The following is an 18,984-nucleotide window of genomic DNA, read 5'->3' as shown; positions in this document are numbered from 1 at the left end:
TATGTAAGAAAACTAGTAATTCTCGTAGTACTAATTTAGAATTAGAACAAGAATGTTCTTTTCCTCTACTCAAGAGGGTAAACGAGTGAAAAAAGATAGGAGATCTATACCACCACAAGTGCAATAAATATTGATAAATTATGAGGTGGAGTGAAAAGTACATTGGGAACATGCATCTCTCCTCTTTAATTCTTTCACCTCCAATAAGCTAATTGCATGTAAAAAGCAAGAAAAATATGTGCTCAATATTATTGGGTTTGATTTCCGTGCGATGAGAGAGAAGCAATTAAATTGCATTGGGAAGATAGGAGTACACTCTTTTGTGGACAAAGTTTAGAGGCTAGATGTCCACTTATTTGAGGACGGAGGGAGTACGACGGCCTAACCTTATCTCTTCCCCGTCACTGTGCAGGAGGAGAAAGGCGATTTTTGGGCGAACTCCGTCGATCCGCCGCGCTCGCCGCTGAGCCGCGGGATTCTCCTCCTCCGTCGGCCGCTCCGGCGGCGGGAGGGTGGGGATCCCCGGTTCCGGCTTGTATATACGGTAGGGTAGGGTGGAGATCCCGGCCGGCGGCGCCTTGGAGGAGGTGGGGCTGGTGGCGGGTGGTTTGGTGTCGGGGCGGCCTTCTCCGGCGGTGGAGCTCCTGGGGGCTCGTCGTCGTCGCGCTCGACTTGCGGGGGCTCGAGGCCCGGCGTGGTGCTTGAGTCCTTCGGCTTCCCGCCGGATTCGTGCTGGCGGCGGATCTGGTGGCCGGAACTCAGGGCTGGGCATCCGCGGTGGCTCCGTCCGCGTCGACGGCGAAGACGGCTACGGCAAGGTGGAGTAGATGGAGCGGGAGGGCACTCGCCGTGCTCGTTCATCGGCACAAGTTCCGCCGGCCGTGCGGCGGACGGGCCTTGCGGCGGTCTTCAACAAGAGAGGTGCTCTCGGGGCGCGGTGAGAAGGGGGACGGCGGCCTTCGTCCTCGACGCCGGAGGAGATGCTGCGGTTTGCTCTGGTTCTGTTTCCCCTACGTATGATGCGATGTATTTCGTTTCTGTACTATGTACAATGTACGTGGTATTATGTTGAATATACGTGGGCTTTCAAAAAAAAAAAAAAAAATTGATAGCTTGGCAGTCATCTACGGAAAATTACCGGCTCCAGATTTGAACAGGCTTAACAAGTTTTTGGGTCCATAAACAAGCTCAAATAAAAAATTGGCTCAAATGTACTTGTTCAGCTTGTGAATTTCAAATTTTAATTCTACCCCTAATGGAGAGCTCTGACATCGATAGAAATACTCAGGAGAGTTGAAGCTTGCCGCCCACGTGTACGCCGCGATTGTGTGGCGGGTCGATGGGCTGTGTGGCGAGGTCATGCACAATGTCATATATAGTACTATCTATTTTCGAAGTTTTAACTATGTAAAGTTTAAATCTAACTATCTGCATATGGAACTATCGTAGTACTATGGTCCAAATGGCAATGTCAAACTACGCGTTGACGTTGAATTTCATTTGAAATGTGCCCAAGTGTAGAACTTTGTATGAAATTATTTTATATCACTTGGAATCACCCAGAATAGCTGAATTTGTTTTGTGATGTAAATGAAATGAAACACATAAAAACAGGTGATATAAAACTACATTTTGATGATGTATTTTACATCACCAGGGAAGATGCTCTAACAAAAAACTTAACACTTGAAGAACTGTATCCAAAAAAACATGGAGAGCTCTCCATCTCCAATCTTAATCACATCAGTCACTTGTCACTAAGAAGCAGTCAACGTGTTATACTGTGATCCAAATTTATATTAAAAGAAGACTAACTTCTATCAAGCGGATCAATATCACCTTCTTATATATACTTCTTAGCCATCAACTAAGGTTTATCAGATTATAAGCTAACCCATAATAACGTATGTAAACACTTGCTGGCTGATATCCGCGATTTTTTCTCTCTATTTTGGAGGAATTTTCATGTTAAATTTTGTGTCTTCACTGTGATTTCCTTTTCGTACGGCACTGCTCTTGTAAAATCTTGATTCATTTTACCAGCCAAGTTGATTGATTTCCAGTTATAAAATGTTTCACGTGATCCGCGCCACTGCATACAATAATAGCAGCGACCCTGCCAAAAATTATTACATTAGCAGACAGCAGTGTGCAGAACTGCAGATACCCAAATCAGCCACTTGAGCAATGGATCAGAGGGCCAAGCGGGTGGCCATCGTGGGCGCCGGCACGAGCGGGCTGGCGGCGTGCAAGCACCTGCTAGCGCGTGGGTTCCGGCCGGTGGTGTTCGAGGCCGGGGAGTCCGTGGGCGGGCTGTGGACGCGCACCCTCGCCTCCACCAGGCTCCAGACGCCCGCCGTCGCGTACCGCTACTCCGACTTCCCGTGGCCGGACTCCGCCGACGTGTTCCCGCGCCACGACCAGGTCGTTGACTACCTGGCAGCCTACGCGCGCCGCTTCGGCGTCGATGAGTGCGTCAGGTTCAGGAGCACCGTCGTCGCCGCGGAGTATGTCGGCTCCGAGCCGGAGGATGCGGCCGACGGGTGGGAGCGGTGGGCCGGCAACGGCGAGGCGTTCGGCGACGGCACGGGCGTGTGGCGCCTCAACGTGCGCCAACACGGCGTCGAGACATCGCAGGTGCACGAGTTCGACTTCCTGATCCTCTGCATCGGCAGATTCAGCGGCGTGCCCAACATCCCGGCGTTCACACCGGACGGCGGCCCGGAGGCGTTCGGGGGGCGGGTGCTCCACTCCATGGACCTGTCTGACATGGCCGACGCAGACGCCGCCGCGCTGGTGAAGGGCAAGCGCGTGGCCGTCGTGGGGGCCAGCAAGACGGCCTTCGAAATCGCCGCCGAGTGCGCCGAGGCCAACGGCGCGGGGCTGCCGTGCACGATGGTGTGCCGGAACCCGCAATGGCTGCTCCACGGCACGAACGTGTGGGGGACTGTGAACATAGCGTACCTCTACATGAACCGCTTCGCGGAGCTCATGGTCCCCAGGCCCGGTTCCGGCGCCGCCTCGCGCATCCTGGCCGCGCTGCTCGCGCCGCTGGCGTGGGCGATATCTGCGGCGACGGGGGCGTACTACCGGAGGGAGATCCCGATGCGGGAGCACGGCATGGTGCCCGGGCACGGGTTCGCGAGGTGCGTGTCGTCGTGTCTCATCTCCATGCTGCCGGACGGGTTCTACGACCGGGTGAAGGAAGGCAGCGTCGTCTTCCAGCGGTCCAAATCGTTCAGCTTCTGCGAGGACGGCCTGCAGGTGCTCGACGGTGCCGGCAGCGGCAACAAACGGCGCGTCGTGCCGGCCGACGTGGTGATCCTTGCCACCGGCTTCCGCGGCGACCAGAAACTCCGGGACATGTTTGTGTCGCCGCGGGTAAAGGACATCATCGCCGCCGCGCCGCTGTATAGGGAGTGCGTGCACCCGCGGGTCGCGCAGATGGCGGTGCTGGGCTACGAGGAGGGGCTGAACAACATATACGCGTCCGAGATGGCGGCCAAGTGGGTGGCGCGGCTGCTGGACGGCGGGTTTCGGCTGCCGAGCGTGCGGCGGATGGAGGAGAGCTGCGCGGAGTGGGGCAGGTACTACGCGCGGAGGAGCGGGGGCGGCGGGGACGGGCAGAGCGCGTGGAGGCCGTGCATCGGCGCCGTGAACCTGTGGTACAATGACGAGCTTTGCCGGGACATGGGGTGCGAGCACAGGAGGAAGAAGGGGTTCCTCGCCGAGTGGTTCCAGCCCTACGGGGCCGTCGACTACGCCGACATTCTGTGAGCGAGGGAGAATGGATGTGCCTCTCATCAGTTGCGATCTGCCTAGTCAGACACCCGTGTTTAGATTTGTTTTCCATTTCAAGCACATCGGTTGTTGAACTGGAAAAAAAAGTAAGAACACCGTAAAGTAAGTATTATGTTGTTGTCCAGTTCATATTTTGAAGTAGTCAAAACCGGTTAAATCATCAAGTTTTTAAAGTTGGGTACCAGAGATATTTCGATCCTCATCAAAATATCTGAAATTTGAAGAAACAATTCAAACACAGAAATTGAATTTATTTTGAATATCATCTGAATCTAACCTGAAATTCAAAATAAAAATATTATTGGGCTTATTACATATACATATTTTGTTGTTGAACTTTATCCCTTAGGTGATTTTGTGGGGTGTGTATGATGATGTGGCAGTGCTCTCTCTTATTTCGCGAGCACATCATGGTCCAGACAGAGGTCAATGGGGCCACGACAAGAAGCGCCATGTAGGATCAAGTGCCTTCCGTATAAGCATCCGATTTTTACATCCCATGCTATAATTGTGTTTATTGTTATATCTTAGTGTTCATGATATATGTTTACATCCCATGCTATAATTGTATTAACCGGAAACATTAATACTTGTCTGCTTTGTACACATAAAAGAGTCCCTAGTAAGCCTCTTGTTAAACTAGCTTGTTGATTAATAGATGATCATGGTTTCCTGATCATGAACATTGGATGTTATTAATAACAAGATCATATCATTAGGTGAATGATGTGATGGACATACACCCATAGTAAGCGTAGCATATGATCAAGTCATTATGTTCGTCGTGCTTCAAGCTTTAAGATACATAGTAACCTAATCCTTCGACCATGAGATCATGTTAATCACCTACACACCGGATGGATGCTTTGGTGACACCAAACATTACTTCGTAAATGGGTTGTTATAAAGGTGGCATTAAGTGTTCGGAAAATATAGGGTTGACGCATGTGGATCAAGAGTGAGATTTGTCCATCCAAATGACGGATAGATATACTCTGGACCCACTCGGTGGAATGTCATCCAACTAGCTTGCAAACATGTGACTGGCTCACAAGGGATGTCATATCATGGTACGAGTAAAGAGTACTTATCGGTAACGAGGTTGAACTAGGTATAGAGATACCGACGATCAAACTTCGGATAAGTAAAATATCGTGAGACAAAGGGAATCAGTATCGTATGTGTAAATGGTTCTTTCGATCACGAAGTCATCATTGAATATGTGGGAGCTATTATGGATCTCCAGGTCCCGCTATTAGTTATTGATCATAGAAGAGTCTTGATCATGTCTGCATAGTTCACGAACCGTAGGGTGACACACTTAAGGTTCGATGTCGTTTTAAGTAGATATGAAATATGGAATGGAGTTCGAATATTTTTCGGAGTCTCGGATGGGATCCAGGACATCACGAGGAGTTCCGGAATGGTCCGGAGAATAAGATTCATATATAGGAAGTCACATTCCAAGTTTGGGAGTGGTCCGGTGAATTTATGGAAGGTTGTAGAAGGTTCTAGAATCATCCGGAATAATTTACTATGGCAGGAAGGGACTCCACCAGCCCTAGCCAACCCACCAAGTGGGAAGGTGGATTCCATGGTGGATTTCACCATGTTGGCCGGCCAAGAAAGAAGGAAAGGGAGAAATCCCTCTCCCTCTAGGTTTCACAATTTGGTAAGTTTTGGAGTTAGACTCCAAAGTGGTTTTGGGGCAACCCTAGGGGTTCCACCTATATAAAGAGGAGGAGAGGGGAGGGGGCTGACCACCAAAAGCCAGCCGCTCCACCAAGGGGCTCCCAGGATGGCGTGCCAAGCCCCCTCTCTCCCAAATCCTAGCTCTCCCTCCTCTCTCTCTCCGCACTGCTTACGACGAAGCCCTGTCGGAGATCTCCACCACCACCGTCACCACACCATCGTGATGGTGGGATTCCAAGGAGGATCTACTACATCCGCTCCCCGCTTGAACGGGGGAGGACGTCTTCATCGACACCATACGTGTGACCGAGTGCGGAGGTGCTGCCCGACTGTGGCACCATCAAGATCTTCTACGCGCTTTTAAAGCGACAACTGATTGACTACATCCACCACGAGATTTATCTCGTTAACACTTAGCGATCTTCGAGGGTATGTTTATATTCACCTCATTGCTACTATCTACTAGATTAGATCTTGGCTTGTTATTCATTTTTGCGGTAGGATTTTTTTTGTTTTCTATGGTACGAATCCCAACAGTGGTATCAGAGCCAGGTCTATGCATAGATTGGTTGTACGAGTAGAACACAATGGTTTTGTGGGCGTTGATGTTTTTATTGTCGTTTGCTTATCGTGTATTTTGCATCTTGCGGCATGGTGGGATGAAGCGGCCCGGGCTAGCCTTACATGACCACGTTCATGATACTTGCTCCACGCTCGACATGCAACTTGTATTGCATAAGTGGCTTTGCAGGTGTCAGTTTCTCTCACCATAGTTAAGATCCAATTTACAATTTGCAATTGAAAACACTTGCATCAGCGTTGTGGTTTATATTCGTAGGTAGATCGGATCTTACTCGAAAACCCTAAGCCACGTAAAATATATAAACAAAATTAGAGGCGTCTAACTTGTTTTTGCAGGGTTTGGTGATGTGATATGGCCATGATGTGATTATGAATATATTTGATGTATGAGATGATCCTTATTGTATTGTGGCAACCGGCAGGAGCCTTATGGTTGTCTTTAATTTCGTTTCAATTCATCGTTGCTACAAGTGATGGACAACCATGAAGACGGCGATATGGACGTTGGCGCCCCGTCGACGATGATGGAGATCATGCCCGTTGATGATGGAGATCATGCCCGTTGATGATGGAGATCATGCCCGTGCTTTGGAGATGAAGATCAAAGGTGCAAAGATAAAATGGCCATATCATATCACATTATGAATTGCATGTGATTTTAATCCTTTTTATGCATCTTGTATTGCTTAGCATTATAAGATGATCCCTCTCACTAAAAATCAAGATAATAAAGTGTTCATCCTTAGTTTGCACCGTTGCTGAGACTCATTGTTTCGAAGCATCACGTGATGATCTGTGTGATAGACTCAACGTGTGCATACAACGGGTGCAAGCCAGATTTGCAAATGCGGAAACTAAGGTTTAACTTGACAAGCCTAGCATGTACAGACATGGCATCGAAACACGGCAAACCGAAAGGTCAAGCATTAATCATATAGATGATATGATGAACATGTCGATGTTCTCCATTGAAGCTACATCATCTCTCGTGATGATCGGACTTGGTGTAGTGGATTTGGTTCGCTTAATCACTAAGGCAGCGTGAGGGATGTTGTTTTAAGTGGGAGTTCACCTAGTTAATTTAAGAATTAATAGTAAACTCAATTTATCATGAACTTAGTATAAATTATATTTGAATTAAATTTAGTAGAATTGACATCCATTTTCTACATTGCGCTAGGCTTGTAATTGAGATAGAAACAATGCTAAATCTGGCAAATAACTTTACTGACTAGTACCGTATTGTTAAAGAATCAAGAAATGATTAACCTATTGCAAACTTTTGGTAATCCTCAAATTGATGATTCGAAGAGCAATGATTTCAATTAGTATCTAAAATTATATTGTCTCCGTGAAACTTGATGTTCAAATCCGTTTGAAAAGTAAGGAGCTCAAAAAGTTTTTTTTTCAGAAATAAGCAAGGTATGAGATATATGTGATATCTAAGACCTTATTACAAGCTAGATGATAGAATATAATTTAGTGAGACTACATAAACTCATAAGTTTTATGGGAATGTACGAAGGTTGAAGACGCTAGGTGTCTCGATCCTCCAACTAGTTGGGCACTGATGCTATTCGCATATCCATATGAGCCATAGTAGCTTCATCACGAAGTTGTCATGATTTGATGGATAAAATTCTGAGTGAAATTGTTCATCACATTAAATGGTTACTAATAGTGAAATCCGGAACACTTGTTATGTGATGATCACCTTCAAAATACGAACCTCAATGTTATTGGTATTTGACCAACAAGCCTAGAAGTTATTGATGTTGAAGTGTTTTCTGAAATAAGAGGAAAACCGAAAGAGAAACTACAAAAGATTTTGGCAGAAAAAAAGAAAAGACTAGAAAGTCTAGCTCAGGTGTATATATATGATATACATGTTATGAATGTATTTTTGATTGGTCACACAATGGAATTCTTGGGTATTTGTACCATATTGGTTGGTATGAGGTGTCATACAACACAACACAATACAAGAATACAATGGCCTAAGTGACTGACAATGAATGCGGTAATAATGCACGTCTGGAACAAAATAAAGTGTTATTGTGTTCATCGTTGACATTCTACCTAGCTTTTCAGATTTATAATAAAGAACTTAATAATTGTTATTTTGTTATGGTCAAATGAAAATAATGAGTTGTTCAAATTATGACCGTAGTCCATGTATGATAGATAAGTTATTATAAATCTTAATGGTGAAACACACATGCATAACACTAACGCTAAAATGCCATAAGGCAAATGATTTGAATTCCACTTATTTGTGGAAGCGCTATTTAGGTTAAGTTAGAAAGGAACGCATGAATTAACTCCATGCAAATGTATTTTTGGAGTCATTTGATTTTGAATCGTTTGGCACTTGAAAATCTTTTCTAAATAACTAAAAAACCGTTCATAGGCCAAGAGTTGAACGGGCAACAAACTTAGTGGAAATATACATGATGATGTATGTGGTTCATTGGGCATAGTTGTGTGCGGAAGATTCTTCTACTTCATGAAATCTTCCAACAATGAATTGAGTGTATATATATGGATATATTTATTCAACGAGGAAGAATTCTGAAACATTTGAATAGATTCAAATAAATTTCAGCAAGAAGTAGAAATCATCGTAATAGAAAATTCAAATATCTATGATTGGATCATGGTGAAAATATTTGAATTACGAGTTTTAGCGAACATCTAAGAGAGTTACGAAATTGTTCTACAACTCACGTTTCACGGAACACCATAGTTATGATGGAGTATTCGAGGGTCGTATCCAAACTTTGTTGGATTAATGAGATAAAAATAAAATGATACCATCATATTTTTGTGGATTATGCTTTAGAGACTACCGCTTTTACACTAAATAGAGCGTCATCATAATCCGTTGAAATGATACCATACGAGTTATGGCATGGGTATAAAACCTAATAGTCATTTCTTAAATTTTGGTATGCATATCATAAGTAAATAAGTTTTACAATCAAAATCGTATGAATGTCTTTGTTGGTTATTCCAGAGAATAAATTGGGAATTCTTTCCACTATGAAGTCAAAGAAAAATGTGTTTGTCGATGTTTCTTGCTTATTTCCAAAAAAATGTTTCCCGCGAAATATTTGAGTGGGGGGACAATGGAACTCGATAAGGTTGATGAACCTGAGCATGATGAGCAGAGTAGCGCAGCGTCGGAAATGATTCTGGAAGCAGCCACAACGCTCATGGCTCCCATGTCTACAAAGTGTTATAGCCATGAGATCGAAGTACCTATTGAACCATTGAAAGAACATCTCTCACATTATGTTTTGTGTGTTTGATGTCAATATATGTGATACACTAATGTTTGATTAAGTGGTACAGGGATTACATAGATAATTATTCATGTGTGTTGGATTTGATCGTCTGTCAAAAGTCATCAGAAAAAGTTTGGCCGAGGCCGGATAATCCGGGCCGGATATTGTTGAAATATCCGGCCCCCGATTTTGGCTAAGTCTCTCGAGGAATTGTTGCGCGGTATGGGGGCCGGACATTTGCCCGGATAATGTCCCGGTATTGTACCGGGGCCGGATTATCCGGGCCGGATATTTTGGAAATATCCGGCCCCCCCGATTTTGGCTAAGGACTGGAAGAAAAGCTTCTCTGATATAGGGCCGGACTTTTGGCCGGATTTTGTCACGGTTTTGTTCCGAAGACCGGATTATCCGGGGGGGGGGGGGGGGGATTATCCGGCCCTTACTTAGGCCGGATTATCCGGCCCCCCGGAAGCAGCAACGGCTCAATTTTGAGAGGGGGGATAAATACCCCCTTCTTCTACCTTGGTTGCTTGCTCAATCATTACACAAGAAATACTGCCAAGCCACCTCCATTAGAGCCACCTCAAGAAAGTCAAGATTTGCAAGATCTCCTTCCTCCCCCAACCAAAGCTCTTGATCTTTGGAGATTCGAAGGAGAAGACACCGATCTACATCCTCACTGAAGCGTTCTTCATTTCCCCTCTCTTGTTTGAGGGATCTCATGCTAGTGTTCCTATTTGGTTCCCTAGTTGATTTGTTGTTGATGTGTTGTTGTTGATTGTTGTATTGTTACAGATTTGGGAGCCTCCAATTTGGTTGTGGATGTGTGCCCCAAGAACTTTGTAAAGGCCCGGTTTCCGCCTCGAGGAAATCCCTTAGTTGAAGTGGGCTAGGCCTTCGTGGCGTTGCTCACAGGAGATCTGAGTGAAGCCTTCGTGGCTGTTGGTTTGGCTTGCGTAGCAACCACACTCCTCCAAACGTAGACGTACCTTCTTGCAAAGGAAGGGAACTACGGGAATCATCTCCGTGTCATCGCGTGCTCCACTCTCGGTTACCTCTATCCCACTCTATCATCTATTGCGTAGCTATACCTTGCTTAGTTGATATCCTTGTCATATAGGTAAATTCACTTAGTTGCATATCTAGAGAATTTACCTTTCGTGTCAATCCTAAATTGAAAAAGAACTAAAAATTGGTTAGCACCTATTCACCCCCCTCTAGGTGCGGCATACGATCCTTTCAATTGGTATCAGAGCCTCGGCTCTTATTTCGGGCTTAACCGCCTAAGAGTATGCCGGACGAGGAGCCCTCGGTAGGGGCCGCCAAGTCGGTCTCCGTGGAGGACTTCAATTCATTGAAGTCCTCCATGGAAGCCCAAATGGAAAGCATGAAAAAGATGATTGCCGAGCTTTTGGCTCCGGCCCTTCCCAAGGCTCCTAGTGTAGAGGTAAAAGACACGGGTGCGTTAGATGATGGAGAGGCTTCGGACTTACCCTCATCTACCAAACCCGTGGAAGGTGATAACTTAAACACTATCAAATCTACCAGTGCATCTCCTAGGGGAACTAGTGGAGGTGAAAGCTACAATCGAGTAGCTCCACCTTTCCTATCTCCCGATATACCGGTTCCCCATCCCCATTTAAACATTCGGGGCGACCCACCTAAGTTTTCCGTTGATAATTTCGATACTTGGCAATTTGAGTTCCGCTCTCATGTTTGTAGTGCCTCCAATGAACTATGGAGAATCATCTTGGAGGGCTTCAAGCCATACAACCCCGACAAGTTGACTAGAAGGGAAGCAATTGATAGTCAACTCAACAACACCGCCCTTCACATGATTCAAACTAGTGTGGGGACACCGGAATTGCATCGTGTCCGGAACTACACCACCGCCAAGGAAGCTTGGGACGGCTTGGCCGCTAGTTGCATTGGAAGTGAGAGCACAAGGAGGAACAAGTATAATGCTCTTAAGAATAAAGCCGAAGGATTCATGAGGCTACCGGATGAAGATCATGAACTCATGTATGGAAGACTTGTCACGGTTGCCGATGCCTTCCGGCTTATTGGTGCCACCCACATCAATGACTCTTGGATCAAGGAGAAGTACATTGAATGCATGATGCCATTTGCACCCATTGATGTCAAGACTCTTGTGGGAAGGGAATGCTATTCCTCTCTCACCTCTCAACAAGTCGTGCACGAGATGCAAGCTCTCAAGGTGCTTGAGGAAACCTCTCATGATTCTCGCAATCGTGCTCTTGGGATGGCAAAAGGTGCCAACCTTGCCTTGGTGGTCAACTCCGGTGAAGAAGTGATTCCTCAAGAATCTTATAGGGCATCGTGGAGTATGTCCTATCCGGAAGATTTGCAATGCCACTACCATGATCACATGGCCTTCCATGCAAAATCCTTTTGGGTTGATCCCTCCAAGGCCAAGGAAGACAACATCAAGAGGAACAACAAAAGTGGTTTCACTAGCTTTGGTCCAAAGACAAGATCTTGCTACAATTGTGATGACAAGCGCCACTTCATTGCCGAATGCCCCTATGAAAATAGAGAGCTTCATAATGGGAGGCTCATTCCCAAGGACAAGAGCAAGGACACAAAGGGCAAGTATTCAAAAGCCCCCAACAAGAAGTTCTACAACAACAAGACCAAGAAGGGCAAGAGGCCCTCAAGAGTTGTGCTAGTAACAAGGGAAGAATATTCATCCGATGAAGTTGAAAGTTCTAGTGGTGATGAAGATGAAGAAAGCTCAAAGGAATTGGCCGCCATCGTCACCACCAACATACCCTCTTCATCTCTCTTTGAATCTCCCAATGAGAACCCTCCTATCAAGAATGCACATTGCTTCATGGCAAGGTCCTCCTTGGACACATCTATAGTGCTATCAACTCAAGAAGAGTATACCTCCGGATATGATGATGTTGATGATGAAGAAGATGCATCCTCCAATGGATTGGTCGCTCTTGCCTCCCTCTCCACTAACTCTTCATCACCAAGTGAATCCCCCAATGAGGTCATCCTTGTGGAGGAAGAAAGTTGCCTCATGGCTAAATCCTCCAGAGGTATCATCTCCTAACCCCTCTATTCCTAACATATCTAGTGAACTAGGGGTTGATGATGCTAGTCTAAAAGTGAAACAAGAAATGCTAGATTTTGATGATTTCATTCTCAACCTACAAGGTAACACTAAAAAGCATGTTTCAAACCTCATGATTCGTTTAGCTCAACAAAGTGATATGCTTGAGAAAAAGGGTCAAATAGAGAGAGAAGACTCTCTCGAAATCCATGCTCTTAAAAATGCTCTTGAGGAATGTCAAGAAACCATAGCTTCTCTTGAAGAGAGGTTAGAAAATATTGAAGAGCCTCAAGATAAAATTAACAAGCTCACTAAAGCTAGAGATCTTGCTAGGGCTAAGAATAAAGTGTTTACAAAGGAAAAGGCCCAATTTGGGGTTGATCATGAGAAACTTGTGAAGGATCTAGATGAACTAGACAAAGCTCACAAAGCTTTGAAGAGTGAATACACTCTCCTATCCAAGTCGTTTGAGCAACTTCAAATTAGGCTTGCTACATATGTTGTGCCTAGTTCCTCTACTCCTCTATGTGATCATGCAAATATTGTTGAGGAAAATGCTAGGTTGAAGGATGAACTTGCTAAGGCCTCCTCTCCCCAAAGTAACCTTTCTTTGGATGATCTTTTGAGTAAGCAAAGATCAAACAATGGGAAGGAGGGCCTTGGTTTTAATGCCAAGGCAAAGAAGGCAAACAAGCAAAAGGCCAAGCCCGCACAAGAAAAGAAGAAAGACGTCACTAACGGTGAAGCCTCCAAGGGCAAAACCATGAATGATGATGATGCGGGAATCGCTAACCCTCACTATATTTTATTTAAAGATTATTATGGTGATGTTTATGCTAAATATGTTGGCCCATATGATGGTTATGTTGCTTGGTCTATTTGGGTCCCAAAGACCCTTGTTGCTAACAAAAGAGGACCCATTGCGAAATGGGTACCTAAATCCAAGAATTGATCTCATGTAGGACTATGCCGCCGGAGGTTCAAAATGGGTACTTGATAGTGGATGTACAAGTCATATGACCGGCGGCAAGAACCTCGTCAAGGAGTTGAGGCCTAACATTAATGATATCACCGTCTCCTTTGGCGATAATTCTACATCCGAGGTATTGGGTTTTGGCAAGGTTGTGGTTGCACACAACATTACTCTTGTGGATGTCATGCTTGTCAAAACCCTTGGTTACAATTTGCTTTCCGTTTCCGCCCTTGGCAAGATGGGTTTCGCCGTCTTTATTGATAATGATATTGTGGTCCTCTTGTGGAGCAAGACTCTAAAAGTCGCATTCGTTGGGTATCGCGAACACAACTTGTATGTGGTGGACTTTTCGGGGACCACCACGACAAGTGCGATGTGCCTATTCGGAAAGGCGGACGTGGGTTGGTTGTGGCATCGCCGCCTAGCCCATGTCAACATGAGAACTTTGCAAAGTCTTCACAAGGGGAACCATATTGTGGGACTAATGGAAATGTGTCTTTTGCCAAAGATCGTGTTTGTAGGGCTTGTGTTGAAGGCAAAATGCATGACTCTCCGCATCCAAGCAAGACCATTATCTCTTCCAAGAGGATCTTGGAGCTCCTTCATGTGGATCTCTTTGGTCCCGTTACTCATGCAAGTCTTGGTGCGAAGAAACATTGCTTGGTGATTGTCGATGACTACTCAAGATACACTTGGGTCTACTTTCTCAAGACGAAAGATGAGACTCAACAAATATTCATTGACTTTGCTACCGAGGTGCAACGCCAACACAACCTCCTCATTATGGCAATAAGAAGTGACAACGGCTCCGAGTTCAAGAACTACACACTCAATGATTTTCTTAGTGATGAGGGGATTCGTCATCAATATTCCGCTGCTTACACCCCTCAACAAAATGGTGTTGCGGAGAGGAAGAACCGGACTCTTATGGATATGGCAAGGTCTATGATGGCGGAGTATAAATCCCGCTATAACTTTTGGGCCGAAGCCATCTCCACCGCTTGTCACTCCTCCAACCGGCTCTATCTCCGCAAGGGCTTGAACAAGACTCCATATGAAATACTCACCGGGAACAAGCCTAATATCTCATACTTCAAAGTGTTCGGGTGTAAGTGTTTCTACAAAATCAAAGGAGTTCGTTTATCTAAATTCGCTCCTAAAGCTTTGGAGGGTATATTTGTTGGTTACGGTGCCGAATCTCACACTTATAGAATCTTTGATGTATCCTCCCACTACTAGGAAAAGGCCTAGTCGTAAGATCACTATCAGTGGCGCACCATGATAGTGGTGCGCCACTGCTATATAGCAGTGGCGCACCACTTTCAGGTGCTCCACTGCTAGGTAAATTACCAGTGGCGCACCATGGTATCCATGCGCCATTGCTATGTTTTTTCAGATTCTAAAACCACCGCAGACTTATCAGTGGCGCACCACTTTCAGGTGCGCCACTACTAGATAAAATACCAGTGGCGCACCACTGCATGCATGCGCCATTGCAATATTTTTTTAAAGGTCCAGATCCATCACGGACTTACCAGTAGCGCACCGTTGCAGACTGGTAGTGGTGCGCCAATCCTACCTGAGTTAGCAGTGGAGCACCAGCATGTTGGTGCGGCACTGGAAATTGGTTACCGAGCCGCTATGCACATGCCTGCCAGTGTCCCACGACCCTACCACGCATGACTGTTAACTGTATCAGGCACCACTGCAGACACGTACATCGAGGCAGGCTGCCCACGTTACTTCCTTCCAACACGAAAAGAAAAATACTTCCTTCCAGGCACATGCGCGCTGTGCACGAAGCATCTCCACTTCTCACACCAAACCACCCCGAAGCATCTCTGCTCCCCGCTCCATGCCGTGCCGTGGCTCGTCTGATAAACACCAAACCACCCCGACGCCTCCTCTCTCCAAATCCGCCCAAGTCCCCAACTCCTCCCCCAAATCGACCTCGCTGCCCTTCTCTCTCCGCGTCCAAATCGACCAAATCCCCTCCCCCAAATCATGTTCTGCTCGTGCGGCAGCGGAGCCCAAGTCCCCCAAATCGCCCGCGCCCGCGGCAGGGGCTGGAGGCCAGCGGAGCGGCGGGCACCTCCGACAGTGGCGATGCGTGCCTCCGGCGGCCGCTGCCCCCACCATGGGCCCAGAAGCACCCAGAGGGCGCCGCTTCAGAGCCGATCCCGGCCGTCGGCTTGCGCGGCGAGGAAGACGCTCGAGCTGACGCCGTCGACCGTTTCTGGACTGGCGGCGGCGAACTGGGCCGTGCGGTTCTGCGGCGCGCCGCATCGAGCCCTAAGCGCGCAGGCTCACCGTCGTTTCCGTGATGCGCTCCAGGAAGGTGCCTCCTCAACGCCACCGAGCACCACCACCGGCGTGGAGGATTCCGACCGCCTCCAACACGCGCCAGGAGATGCTGCAGGTCGGGATCCGGCCCAACACGCCGTCGAGCACCTCACGTTCAACGCAGCCGAGCACCATCGCCGGCGTAGAGGATTTGATCCGATCTGGATCTGACTTTTTGCGTCCAGGTCCCTGTAATTTTGGACATTAGATTAGAGTTGTAATGACGTTTTTGTGTCCAGGCCCCTGTAATATGTGAGATATGGATTATATATGGATATCATGTTTTTGCACGTAGACCCCTGTATATATTTGAAATCATCAACCCGCAGCTCATTGGATGTGGTGGCCAACCATATTTTTTAATGAAAAAATCGTACCGGTGGCGCACGGTGAAGTAATGCAGTGCGCCATTGTTAGCAAGTACTAGTGGCGCACCACCTAGTGCGCCATTGGTATGTCACATAGTAGTGACGCACCACTAGTGCGCCACTACTAAAAGTTAGCAGTGGCGTGATAGTAGTGGCGCACCACTAGTGCGCCACTGATGTCTAAAACAGGTGCGCCACTGATAGCTGTTTTTCTAGTAGTGTCCGGGATTATCATTGAATCTTGTAGTGTGAAGTTCGAAGAAAATGATGGCTCCCAAGTGGGGCAAGTTGATGTTTGTGCAGGTGATGAAATACCTCAAGATGCCATAGTAAGAATGGGTGTGGGATTTTTCCTCCCCATTGAGGGACACGGTGTGGCGTCTCGGGAAGAACTATGCTCTACCACGGTGGAGCCCTCATCTTCTCAACATCAACAAACCTTACCTAGTGAAGCAAATGATGCACCAACCCAAGAACAAGAACAAGACTCTCCCTCTTATGTGCAAGATCAAGGACAAGTTCAAGGTCAAGACGGGGACCCAAATGATCAAGTTGATCAAGTGACACACCTCCAAGGCCTAGAAAGACCAAGGAGGAGATCGAGGCCCGTCGTCTAGCAAGAAGAGAAAGGAACCTCGAGCTTCGTGGACACACTCATGACAAGGTTCTTGGTGATGTAAGGGCAAAGGTTTCCACAAGAAGGCAATTGGCGAACTTTAGCCATCATCATGCTTATATCTCCTTAGTGGAACCCAAGAAAGTATTTGAAGCCCTTGAAGATTCGGATTGGTTGGAAGCTATGCATGAAGAACTCAACAACTTCAAGCGCAACAAAGTGTGGACTTTAGTAAAGAAGCCTAAGGAGTGCCGCAATGTTATAGGCACTAAATGGATTTTCAAGAACAAGCAAGATGAGTTTGGAAATGTTGTGAGGAACAAGGCAAGATTGGTGGCTCAAGGGTTCTCTCAAGTTGAGGGTATTGACTTTGGAGAAACCTATGCTCCCGTGGCTCGCCTTGAGTCCATCCGTATCCTTCTTGCTTATGCTTCGCATCATAACTTTAAGTTACAACAAATGGATGTGAAAAGTGCCTTTCTTAATGGTCCTTTGCATGAAGAGGTTTATGTTAAGCAACCCCGGGGTTCGAGGATCTCAACTTTCCTAACCATGTCTACAAGCTTGATAAAGCACTTTATGGTCTCAAACAAGCTCCTAGAGCTTGGTACGAGCACCTTAAGGAATTGTTGGTAGACCGTGGGTTTGATGTTGGGCTAATCGACCCCACTCTTTTTACTAAGAGGGTCAATGGGGAGCTTTTCGTTTGCCAATTATATGTTGATGATATTATATTTGGATCTACTAACAAAGCTTTCAATGATGAATTCTCAAAGCTTATGACCGATAGGTTTGAGATGTCTATGATGGGAGAGATGAAGTTCTTCCTTGGTTTTGAGATCAAGCAATTGAGGGAAGGAACCTTCATCAACCAAGCAAAATATCTCCAAGACATGCTCAAGAGGTTCAAGATGACCGAGATGAAGGGTGTGGCCACTCCTATGGTTACCAAATGTCATCTTGCACTAGATCCCAATGGTAAAGAGGTGGATGAAAAGGTATATCGCTCCATGATTGGATCCTTGCTTTACCTTTGTGCATCTAGACCGGACATAGTGTTGAGTGTTGGTATGTGTGCAAGGTATCAAGCTTCTCCTAAAGAGAGCCACATGATGGCTCTCAAAAGAATCTTTCGATATTTGGTTGATACCCCAAGATATGGTATTTGGTACCCCAAAGGCTCAAGTTTTATTCTCAATGGTTATACCGATGCGGATTGGGCGGGTGACAAGGATGATAGGAAATCAACTTCCGGGGCTTGCCAATTCCTTGGTAGGTCCTTGGTGTGTTGGTCTTCTAAGAAGCAAAATTGTATATCTCTCTCCACCGCCGAAGCCGAATATGTTGCCGCCGCAAGTGGATGCACTCAATTGTTATGGATGAGGCAAACTTTAAAGGAATACGGTGTCATTTGTGACAAAGTGCCTCTATTATGTGACAATGAAAGTTCCATCAAGATTGCCTATAATCCGGTGCAACATTCAAGAACGAAGCATATTGAGATCCGGAATCATTTCATTAGGGATCATGTTGCCCGGGGTGATATTGAGCTTATCTATGTTCCTACCAAAGATCAACTTGCCGATATATTCACGAAGCCTCTTGATGAAGCAAGGTTCTCTTATTTGAGGAATGAGCTAAATATCATTGATTCAAGGAGTATAGCTTGACCATCTTGCAAACACACTTTCGTCTCAAAACTTTATTTGGTTTAGATGTGGGCATGGAAATAGGGGAGTGCGGTTTAAATTATTGAGCTATCCCTCCCCCCATAATGCCAACATTAAGAAATCATTCTCTTTATATCATATGTTGATATGTGAGCTTCAATGATGAGTAGTGGCTTGGACCCAAGATATATCTTCGCGGTGCCATGCCACAACACTCATATATGGTGGCCTAGGCCACCACACTCTTCTTTGTGAAGAGTTGGAGTTATTTGGATCTTATCGCCTCTTATTTGACAACTCCATGTTCTTATGGGAAATCACTCTAGTTTGGCCTTATTTGCTCATATCTTGCAAACTTGAGTGACCATGTACCATCAACAGTTTGTATCTTCTAAAACCTAAGCCCACTCTCCCCTATAAGCCATTTCCATCTTGCTCATTTGTCATGTTTGGTAAAAACTTGGAGTTTGAGGTGGTTCGGTCGGATGATCTAGGTGGCTCCATCTTATTGGTAAATTTGCACCTTATATGTGACGTGATACATTATTGCATCACATATGGGTCCTGCAA

The 18,984-nt window shown here is 46.1% G+C and overlaps 1 protein-coding gene across 1 annotated transcript; it reads left to right on the top strand.

The window, feature by feature from the left end:
* Nucleotides 1-2,187: 2,187 nt before the first annotated feature.
* LOC124699382 (probable flavin-containing monooxygenase 1) lies at nt 2,188-3,866 on the top strand. The gene has a single exon (XM_047231698.1). It carries the CDS (start codon nt 2,188-2,190, stop codon nt 3,775-3,777), a length of 1,590 nt encoding a protein of 529 aa, XP_047087654.1. The 3' UTR covers nt 3,778-3,866.
* The last annotated feature ends 15,118 nt before the right edge of the window (nt 3,867-18,984 follow it).

Source organism: Lolium rigidum, chromosome 3, assembly GCF_022539505.1.
Source record: "Lolium rigidum isolate FL_2022 chromosome 3, APGP_CSIRO_Lrig_0.1, whole genome shotgun sequence".
In the NCBI taxonomy this organism is placed as follows: domain Eukaryota; kingdom Viridiplantae; phylum Streptophyta; class Magnoliopsida; order Poales; family Poaceae; genus Lolium; species Lolium rigidum.
Note: the sequence above shows the minus strand (reverse complement) of the source record. Positions and strands in the feature narration are given on the sequence as shown.

What these genes read in the sequence shown, in the direction of transcription:
- LOC124699382 (XM_047231698.1), top strand. Translation starts at nt 2,188, where the DNA reads ATGGATCAGAGGGCCAAGCGGGTGGCCATCGTGGGCGCCGGCACGAGC.